Source organism: Myotis nattereri, assembly GCF_964212035.1.
Source record: "Myotis nattereri genome assembly, chromosome: 3".
Taxonomy (NCBI): Eukaryota; Metazoa; Chordata; class Mammalia; order Chiroptera; family Vespertilionidae; genus Myotis; species Myotis nattereri.
Window position 1 is genome coordinate 80,075,489 of NC_138077.1, and position 11,016 is coordinate 80,086,504.

The window sequence follows — 11,016 nt, forward strand, 5'->3', positions numbered from 1 at the left end:
AAACCGGTTTGGCTCAGTGGATAGAGCGTTGGCCTGCGGACTGAAGGGTCCCAGGTTCGATTCCGGTCAAGGGCATGTACCTGGGTTGCGGGCACATCCCCAGTAGGAGATGTGCAGGAGGCAGCTGATCGATGTTTCTCTCTCATCGATGTTTCTAACTCTCTATCTCTCTCCCTTCCTCTCTGTAAAAAATCAATAAAATATATTAAAAAAAAAAAAAAGAATGGATGCCCAGACGGCATGGTTCAGTGTTTGAGCATCAACCTGTAAACTAGGAGGTCATGGTTTGATACCCAGTCCAGGCACGTGCCTGGGTTTCAGGCTCGATCCCCATACGGGGTGTACAGCTGATCAGTGATTCTCTCTCATCATTGATGTTTCTATCTCTCTCCTTCTCCCTTCCTCTCTGAAATCAATAAAAATATATTTTAAAAAATAATCCTATATAATCCTATATAATAAAGAGCTAATATGCTAATTAGACCGAACAGCTGTCTGGACGACTTCTGGATGAAGCTGGGGCTGCGAGGGCTGGCCGAGGCAGCCAGGGCTATAAGGGCCGGCCGGGGCTGCGAGGGCTAGCCAAGGCAGCTGGGGTTGCGAGGGCCGAGCTCCTTGTACAAATTTTGTGCATCGGGCCTCTAGTAATAAAATAAGAATGGATAGCCTGGCTGGTGTGGCTCAGTGATTGAGCGTCGACCTATGAACCAGGAGGTAACCGTTCGATTCCTGGTCAGAGCACATGCTGGGGTTGCAGGTTCAATCCCCAGGGCATGTGCAGGAGGCAGCTGATCAATGAGAATTTTCTCTTATCATTGACGTTTCTCTCTCTCTCTGTCTCTCTCTCTCTCTCTCTCTCTCTCTCTCTCTCTCTCTGTCTCTGTCTCTCCCCCTTCTCTGAAATCAATAAAAAAAAAATTTTTTTAAAAAAGGATGGATGTTGAACTTTACCAAATGCTCATTATGCACCTAAGATGCTCATATGACTTTTCTCCTTTATTCTGTTAGTGTAATAAATCAGAAACCAATTTGGAAGTTATTCTTTTTATAAATTGCTGCATTTGGTTTGTAAAATTTGACCTATTTTTAATCGCTTACCCACTCTCCTCCTCTCCTGCCAATATGTCAGTTTGATTCTGATTGAGGAGACTTCATGTAGCATTTATATTGAGTAAAAAAACTTCCCATAAGAAATCTAGACATTGATTTGTACAATATCTAGGAAAGAAGGGTCATAAAACCTACAATACTGTTGTCCCATTTCCTGTGTTAGAATTCATTTTGATAGTGTCAGATTGTGGGGTGGGTTGTGGGCACGTTGTGGTGCTGTTTGTACAGTTGCTCTTAGGTCACCCCCCATATCTGGCCGTGGACAGATTGTTTTTATTGCCATGAACTCTGCTGGAAAAGAGGTAACTGAAGCCCGTATTTGTGCTGCAGCTCCATCTGTTTGACATTGATGTTCCTGGGAAAATCACATTTCAAGAATCTAAAACATTGAGTCCTGGTGATAGTTTCTCCACATTTGAGACTCGTACGTACCAGATAAGTCCACCTCTTTTTGCAGTCCCAGTAAAAGAGGACCAGGTATTCCTTTGTTGTTGTTTTCTTTATTATGCCCCTCCCTAATTTCTTTTTTTTTTTTTTAATTAATCCTCACCCCCAAGATATTTTTCCATTGATTTTTAGAGAGAGTGGAAGGGAGGGGGAGAGACAGAGAGAAAGATTGGTTGCTCCAGCACTCACCCAGACCAAGGCCAGGGATCCAGCCTACATGCTGTTAACTGGAATTGAACCCGAGACCCTACAGTCCTTGGGCCAATGCTCTATCCACTGAGCCAAACCGGCTAGAGCAATCCCCAGTTTCCTTACATAACCTGGCTGAACGGCCAGAAGTGAGAAGGGCAGAGAGCGGTCAGAGATCTAGAAAGGGCGGGCTGAATGGAGAATTAAAGAGTTTGACATGACTTTGCTCTTCCATTTGGCTACAGCCTCCTATTAGTGTGATAGTTTCCAGAGGGTACTTGTTAGGCCATAATTGAGCACCTCTCACTTAGATAATAAGCATTCAGTTAGAATGAGTTTCTCATTTCTACTCTGCTGACGTAAATGATGTCTTTACAAGGTGACATCCAAGCAAGATCAAGCTTGTAGGTTTTCTCCACCATGGGCCCTGTGCCACTGTATCCCCACCGGTCAGTGATATTAACTCAGGAGGCTTTACCCTCACACCATGCTGCAGTCTAACTTTCACTTGTGCGTTTTCTGTTTGTAAACAGCTTACTGCCGAGTGGGCCTAGGCATCTGCTACGACATCCGCTTTGCAGAGCTTGCACAAGTCTACGCGCAGAGAGGTAGGGCAGCACTGTGGTTGTGTTGTGTGGGTGTTTGGAGGTTTGAGTGGGTAGAGGGAGCCCTTAGTTGGAAAAGCTGGAGGAGAGGTCTTAACCTCTCCACGGCCATCTGGCTTCTCACACTTTTGCTGTGTCTGGACAGTGTGGTTTTCCAGAGGTTGTGATTTAAGGGGCCATGCGGCTAAGGCAAGACTCTTAAACATCTGCTCCACCCTTCCAGCCCTTCCTGCTGCTGTGTTTGCAAAGAGTCCCTTGGAGCCCAGTAGAAATGAAAACATGGTCTGTCCCTCGTGGATTTCACTATGCCATAGTCCTAGATGGTGGGTGCAGTGGAAATGTGGTCAGTGACATTTTGGTCCAGAGAAAAGGTGTCTTACCACCTAGCACCAGACCACGTCAGAAGATCAGGGTTCTGGTTCTAACTCTTTCCCCTACCTGGTATGATTCTTTGGGTAAATGATTTCATTCCATTGTGGCTCCCAGTGTTCTCATAGGGATGGTGTGAGGATGAAGGAGAGAGAACTTGTTAAAGCTCCTTGTATGGCACTCAACAAATATTAGCAGCCCTGCTAGCCTCTTGAAGCTACTCTGGTTCTGAACCAGCTGTCACTTAATGCAGCGAGGTGGATGCCGACAGTTTGCCTGCTCTGGGTTGGCAGTCTCTGTGGAGTCTTGTCCATGAGCCTGGAAGCACCTCCTCTGCCCCTCCTTTCAGGTGAAGGGCATTATAGAGGGTGGCCCTCGGCCATGCAGAGCTGACCCACTGGTGCCGAGAGAATTCTGAATGATGGTCCCCCCCCCCCCCCACCTTTTTTTTTACGGGAACTCACATGTGGTGTTGGTTATCAATACCACTTTTCTTGTGTGTCCGTCTGCACCATGCGAGTGTCTCTAGGAGAATTCAGAGCCATAACCTAATGTTGCTGTCACTGACTTGGCTGACGTCCTTTTATGCGTGGGAAAGTTGGAGTTTGGTCTTCACTGGTGGAGAGCAAAGGGCGGGACCAGGGAGGTCGGGTGTTCCTCTGCACCGACTCTCGGCCTTCCTTTCCCTAGGCTGCCAGCTGTTGGTCTATCCTGGAGCTTTTAATTTGACCACTGGACCAGCTCACTGGGAGTTGCTTCAGCGAGGCCGGTAAGACAGCATATCAGCATACCTTCCAGCATCCCAGCGCTTCTCTGTGGAAAGGTTTCAGGGTGGTGGAAGTGCCAGCCTTTCTGATACAGAATGGTGCCTGTGACTCAATTCCACAACATCCAGTTGCATTTCAAATAGGTGCATCTTTTCGTCTTTCAGCCCAAAAGGAAGGCTTCTGCTGGGAACCTTCTCTTCAGAAGCCACAGCACCAATCTCTTAGATTTTGGGGGACTGTGGTTTTGCATTTCCAAGAGCTTTTAGTGCATCAAGTGGGCAGCGATTTCATTTACTGTGATTAGATGTGAGCTGGTTTCCCTGGGACAGTTGTCGGCAACTTTTACAGAGAATTGGGAGACCCATGGAGTATGGATGTTCAGAGCCCAGAAGCCCAGGAAAAGCAGGAGTTATTTTAGCCTGACAGCCCAGGGGAGAGGATTGTGGGCTTCACACTGCTGACCCTGTGCTGTTTGGGGTGCTTACCCCACCGCAACTTCCACAGCAGCCTGCTAGTCCCGGGGATGCTCTGCCAGGAACGTCGTTATAAAACCTCATGTTTCTAACCTCTAAATGCTGGGCATCGCACAGCTATCTCTGATGTGTCATAGTTGCTGTTTCCTTAGTCCCCTGAGGCTGAGCAGTGAAAGGCAGGTAGCAGGGGTGGATGGAACATGGAAGGGAAAAGGGGTGTGACTATATGTAAAGTGCTCCACAAACCAGGAAATGCTGGTCAGAGACAATGGGTTTCTTGATTAAATGTTTTTGTTTTATGTGTTTTTTTTAATAATATATTTTTATTGATTTCAGAGAGGAAGAGAGAGGGAAGAGAGATAGAAACATCAATGAGGATAGAAAATCGATAGGCTGCCTCCTGCATGCCCTCTCCTGGAGATCGAGCCCCAAACCCGGGCATGTGCCTTGACTGGGAATCGAACCCTGACCACCTGGTTCATGGGTCAGTGCTCAACCACTGAGCAACCCTGGCTGGGCTTGATTAAATGTTTTTATGTTTGTTTTGTTTTTAAGAAAACACGAGGCCCGAACCTCACAGGCCTTTGCAGTGGGCTGCGGTAGAAGCCTCTTTTTTTTTTTTAAATATATTTTATTGATTTTTTACAGAGAGGAAGGGAGAGAGATAGAGAGTTAGAAACATCGACCAGCTGCCTCCTGCACACCTCCTACTGGGGATGTGCCCGCAACCCAGGCACATGCCCTTGACTGGAATCAAACCTGGGACCTTTCAGTCCGCAGGCCGACGCTCTAGCCACTGAGCCAAACCGGTTTCGGCTAAATGTTTTTTAAATTGAGGTATAATACACTTACAGAAAAGTACACTAATTTTGCCTCTACAGGCCGGTCAGTGAATGTTGACATAAGTACCACCTACAACCAAGATGAACATGGAACATTTTCCAATCCCTAGAAGGTCCCTTTTGCTCCTTCCTAGTCAGTGCCCTTTTCTCTCTGCCTGGAGGTGGCTGCTGTTCTCCCTTCTAGAGATGATGGTAATTTTTACTGCAGGGGGATGTAGAGGTGTTTGCCTGGTTGCATTGTAGAAGGTGGGGTAGGGGTGTATGTTAGGAATTTTAATAAATGCAGTGAAAGTGGAAAGCAAAAAAAGCTTGGGAGAGACTGGCATGACTAGCATGGATCTATTGATTGAGCCCAGAGAGCTCCCAGGTGAGGAGGTTTGATGTACCCAGGCTGGACACCTGAAATTCTGATCTAACCTGAGATGATGGCACAGCCACCATTGGCATGGAAGTGCCATGCAGCCCTCAACGTGTACTGCCTCATCAAGGCCAACCCATTGGCCTTGGCCACCTTGGCTTGCATTAACCCCAAAGAAGTTCTTTCAGTGGTTGGCTCAGGTCAGTGTCTGTCCACTGTGGCAGTAGTAACATTTTGGACTAGATTATTCTGTGTTTAGTGGGGCTCCCTGTGCACTGTAGGATGTTAGCAGCATTTCTGACTTCCACCCACTGGATGCTAATAGCGTCCCCCTAGTTATGACAATTAAAAAATCTCCAACCCGGCTGGCATGGCTCAGTGATTGAGCATCAACCTATGAACCAGGAGGTCACGGTTTGATTCCTGATCAGTGCATGTGCCTGGGTTGCCAGCTCAATTCCCAGGGTGGGGCATGCAGAAGTCATCCAATCAGTGACTCTCATCATTGATGTTTCTCTCTCTCTCTCTCTCTCTCTCTCTCTGAAATCAATAAAAAATTTCTTTTTAAAAAAGAAAGGTCTCCAGACACTGGCAGATGTCCCCTGCTGGCCAAAGTTGCCCCAATGCGAACTGGCTTAAGTAATAAGATGATTTTGAAGAGAGGGTTCCGTGGCTTTGCCTGTTTCCTTCTACACCTGAGCCAGCCTGTCCTATCCTAGTTTTGAAAAGAAGGATCGGTCCACTTAGGATAGTAAAGTGCCTCAGATCTGTAATGCATGATATCCCTGTTTTCTGTCCATTGACTCCAGGGCTGTTGATAATCAGGTGTATGTGGCCACGGCATCTCCGGCCCGAGATGACAAAGCCTCCTATGTTGCCTGGGGACACAGCACTGTCGTGAATCCTTGGTGAGTGGCCTGAGCAGGGACAGGCTCCCTAGGAGCTCACTTGGGCGGGTGGGCTGTCTGGTGATTGGCCCTGCCCCTCACCCACCGGGTCCGGTGCCTGCCGGGTGGCTGCCTCTCCTGTGAGGAAGCTTCCACTTGAGGACCATGTGAGAAAGAAACGGCCCTGCTCTCCTGACTGAGGCCTGGCCTTCGCCCTCTTCTGAGTGTCTGTTGTCAGTCAGACTTGGATCATAGGGGACACAGGGCAGCAGTGATGGGTGGCAGTTCTAGTGAAACAGGCCCCCAATTCTCCGCTTTTGGTTAAAATTTAGACTGGGTGACGGGGCCTCAGGCAGGAATGAGTTACAGGGGGAGGATTCTGCTCCTGGAATAACTAGAGGAGGGGCGGATGGGTTCAATAAGGGAAACGGAGTTTGTCCTCTGTGAGAGGGCGGAGCGTTTTACTGCTCAGCGAGACCAGCATGAGAGTCTGCCCAGGTGCACATGCAGGTGTGCACTGATGCACGTACCATGGTCTCTACCTGCAGTTCACACAGCACTTCCACACGTGGTCTCAGTGTGAACGCCAGGGACTTACCTTCTGGGAAGCCCGGTTTATAGATGGTGGAATTGAAGTTCACAGGCTAAAGTGGCTAGAACTGGTGTTTGGATCCAGGTTTTGACTTCAGAACTTGGATTTATGCCATACATCTGTATGATCACGCACACACACACATACACGTATTTCTACAATTTCAGGATACACATACCAGTAACAAGACTGAGAAGGATCCCTGATCACTGCGGGGTCCCTAAATCTTCTCTCTTCAGACTCAATAGGACCCACAGATTAAAGCATGTGATAAGGGGAGTCCTTGAAAATGTGACCAGCAAGAGATTCCCTGCACATCAGGATTTGGGGGGCATTGGGAAACTGGAAGGATTAAGGTGGCCTGGAAATTTTCTCAGATGTGATTCCAGTCCCTCTGCCCAGATGTTAGTGGTGCACCTCTGCATCCCCTAGCTCTGCTGGTGAACTCTGGTGCTGGCCAGGCTGGCTGCTTCCGACAGAGTAACTCTACAAGGTTTACCTTAATTTCTTCCTCTTCAGAATTCCATTTGTAGGGTTTGGGGGCCTTCTGACTTATATTGACTTTGGTCTGGGTGCCTGGGGTTAACATAGAGAGAGATCTTTAAATGCCATGGAAAAAGAGGAAGAAAGAGAAAGAGAATAGGAAAGGATTCAGTTAAACGGCATTAATAATTGTGTTTGTACCTCATTTGTGCCAAATCTGTTAGCAGCCGTCAGGTAAACGAAACCAGTTACTCTGTGAGATTGTTTGTTATGCCAGTTACCTTGTGCTGTGTGTGCTTTGGTGAGATGGCATTTCCCTACGTCTGTGTTGGAAGCCCTGCATTGGGCTGGGAGACGCAGCACCAGAAGTGTTTCCAGATCAGCCTTTCCCCAGATTTATGAAGGAGTGTTGTTGTCTCCAAGTGTGGGGCTCCTGCCGCGTGTGGTTTCCCCAGCACTGCTACTCATACCCACAGATTGAAACTTTTCCTTCAAACACGGAAGGCCCTTCACATAGGGCTGCAGGGGTCACAGGCGTAAGACCAGAGGTCCACACAGATCTGGGCCATGCCCAGGGTCTGCCTCACTCTCCCAGAGTCAGGGAGCAGCCCTGGGAGGGGTGAGGAAGCAGAGCCAGACCACCCTTGTCAAGGATTCCTGTGGACATGCACTCCTGAGGGGGTTGGGGGGCACCTCCCTTTGGTTATACGTGGCTCTGGCCCAGATGTTTATGTCATGGAATAAGAAAACTAGGAGTGTGCAGTTTAGAAAATATACTCCATAATTTTCTCACTAAGTCCTAGCAGAGCTTTTATTTCCACCTTATAATTTATTAAAAGTGACTTGGCTTAAGGCCACATAGCATTTTAAATGGTAGAGTTTATATCCTTCCTTTCTGGTTTTAAATCTCGAATTCCTTGCCCTTTGGCCTGTCAGATGGGGAGAAAAGACAGAGAGAGGTCTTGAATATCAGCAGATGTCAGTGAACCCACTCATCTCCCCTGAATCTTTTTCAGGGGGGAGGTCCTGGCCAAAGCTGGCACTGAAGAGACGATCGTGTATTCAGACATAGGTAAGATCTGCCTCGCCCAGGCATCAGGTTAGGCCTCTGGCATCCCCAATGCTCTGAGGCCAGATTCCATCGCTGGGGCAGCCTGTCACCTGGAGGAGTTCCTTTGTTCCCCCACCCCACCCCCACCCCTCCCGAGTTTATCCTTGGTTCTTGGTCAAGTCTTCAGGACTATAGTTCATTTTGTTCATTTTGAGTTATTTTGGTTTGGTTTGAAGTGACTCCAGGGGCTGTGCGAGGCCAGCTGTGCCTCTAGACGAGGCCTGTATCACTGAGTTACTTGCTGAGACTCTGGTAGTTTTTATGCTGTTGGAGAGGAAAAATCCCTGTGGTTAGTGCAGAGTTAATCTTATTAACAGTACACTTCCCTGTTTTTGCAGACTTGGAGAAGGTGGCAGAAATACGCCAGCAAATCCCTATATTTAGCCAGAAGCGATCAGACCTCTATGCAGTGGAGGTGAAAAAGCCCTAAGGTTTGTGTTTCCAATGTGTCATGAAATAGATATGTTTCTGCAACATCAATTCCCTGCTGAATTCTTTAACAGGGATCCTTTCTGTTTGTTTGTTTTTAATTTTAGCCTTCCTTTCCTGGGAACTTTCTGTTGAGATGATGGAACTTCAGCACACTGATATTCTCCACACCATATTAAATAGGCAAAAAGGACTCAGGCTGGGCATTGAAGAGCGGGAGGAGAAGGGGATGGTTCCAAACCTTATTCCATAATTGAATTACGTCAAAGAAGTTGGTAAAAGTATGGATTTGGGTATTCTGGTGGTTGATTTACCTGATATAAATGTATTTGTGTCATAAACCTTTTATCTCATTGCTGGAATTGGAATCTGTTATGTAGAAAGTGGGTGCACTGTTTTCAGCAGTACCTTAAGGTTGTATTTTGGGTTTATGAGTAGCTGTGGGAAGCAAGGTGATGGGTCCTTGGTGTTTGCTAGGGGAGATGGCAGCCCTATAGCAGCCTTCAAGAAGGAGCTAAAGAGTCGACCCCAAACTCGCCAGGTCTTAGGGGCAAGACTGTGTCAACAGTGAGGCCTGTGGGAAGATGGCAGTAGAAGCATTTGGTCAGGTGCGGGAAGCCATCCATTGTCAATGCTATCATGAGAGTGCATCAAGGAACTCGGAAGGCTGATGAACCTTGATTTTTAGCAGGGCTAAAAGCTATGCACCGATTGTTCTGTGTTGAGATAGCGATGGCTTGAAGCAATTTCCTGACCTAATAGCCTCAAAGTAAATCTTTACTGATCTTTACTGACCTTTGAGATTGTCTGCTACCTGTTTGCCATGCTTAACTGAGGGCAAGATGTGTATCTAAAATTGAATAAAAGCTGACAGGGCCAAGGTTTCAGGGAGCTTCTCCTCTAGAGAGAGGTTTCTACCTGGCCCCCCAAGCCTTCTAAATTCATATTTCTTGTCTAGTGTTTTCATTTGTGTGCACCCCTTTTCAGATTCTGAACCCTTGCCGTGCTGGATGCGGCAGTCAGGCAGCTTAAGTATGTCTCTGCAAGAGGCGTCTTTTTTTAAGATTATTAATTGATTTTGAGAGAGAGAGAAGCATTGATCAACTGCCTCCTGCACACCCCCCAACCGGGGGATCTATCCTACAACTCAGGCATGCGTTTTAATTAGGACTCCAACCTGCAACCTTTCAGTGCACAGGATGACGCCCAACCAACTGAGCCACACCAGCCAGGGCAAAAGAGTTTATCTTGATAGGAGTGTCTGAAAGTCTCTCTCTTTTTGTTTTTTTCTCTCTAGTAATACTTTTTACCTTGATAAAGGCAAGTTTTTAGCCTAATGGTTCTGGGAATTCTTTGTGGCAATTAAAAATTAAGAATTTCAATGAACTGTTATTTATGTATGTTATAGCTAGCAATGGGCTGGTAATGTTTAACAACTAGCTGTCCAAGAAAACGCCCTGATTTTGTGGTAGCATTTTCCAATTTCTGTGGTGTAAATACTTCCACCCTGGCCAAGTTCCCTCTATCAATATGATACCTCTACCCACAGAATTGGGAATAGATGTGCACCATCGGACATGTGTGCACATCCATGAAACCCCGTTAGTCAAGGTCATGAAGATGCCCACTCCACCATCAAAAGTTTCCTTGTTCTCTTTTATAATTCCTCTAGTTATTCCTCTTGTTCCCAGGCACTGACTGACTGTGTCACTGTAGATTAGTTTGAATTTTCTAGAATTACATAAAAATAATATATGTACCATACCATATATGTACTTTTTAATTTGTCTTTCATCATTATTTGGAGATTATCCATATGTGTGCATCAGTAATTCGTTCCATTTTTATTGCTGAGTAGTAGTCTGTTGTATGGATATACCATCATTTCTCCACCTGTTGATAAGCATTTGAGTTTCCAGTTTTTGGCTATTACAAATAAAGCTTCTTGTACAAGTTGTTCATTTCTCTTGAGTTAGATATTTAGCATTGGAATGAAATGGTGGGATCATATGTGTATTTCACTACCAAATTGTTTTTCAAAGCGATTGTGCCATTATACATCACTACCAGCAATCTGTTAGAATCCCAATGTGCTCCACATCCTCACCAACACTGGTATGATTAGTCTTTTTAATTTCATCCATTTTAATGGGCATGTAATGTTTTCTTGTGGTTTTAATTTGTAGTTCCGTAATCACTAATGATGCTGGGTATCTTTATTTATCTGTATATCTTTGGTAAAGTGTTCATATCTTTTCTTCATATAAATATTGGGTTATTTACCTTTTTATTAATTATTATGAGTTCTTTATATACTCTAGATAAAAGTCTTTTTTCAGGCATTATGTTTTGCA

General features: G+C 46.1%; 1 protein-coding gene across 1 annotated transcript in view; it reads left to right on the forward strand.

Moving 5' to 3' along the window:
* Positions 1–10,618, forward strand: part of NIT2 (nitrilase family member 2) — a 28,483-nt gene extending 17,865 nt beyond the window's left edge. The window contains exons 5-11 of the mRNA XM_081086744.1: positions 1,441–1,534; positions 2,280–2,354; positions 3,411–3,489; positions 5,970–6,068; positions 8,139–8,194; positions 8,572–8,664; positions 8,770–10,618. Coding sequence (XP_080942870.1) covers positions 1,441–1,534; positions 2,280–2,354; positions 3,411–3,489; positions 5,970–6,068; positions 8,139–8,194; positions 8,572–8,663 — 495 coding nt within the window. The 3' untranslated portion in view covers position 8,664; positions 8,770–10,618. The remainder of the gene's footprint in view (positions 1–1,440; positions 1,535–2,279; positions 2,355–3,410; positions 3,490–5,969; positions 6,069–8,138; positions 8,195–8,571; positions 8,665–8,769) is intronic.
* The last annotated feature ends 398 nt before the right edge of the window (positions 10,619–11,016 follow it).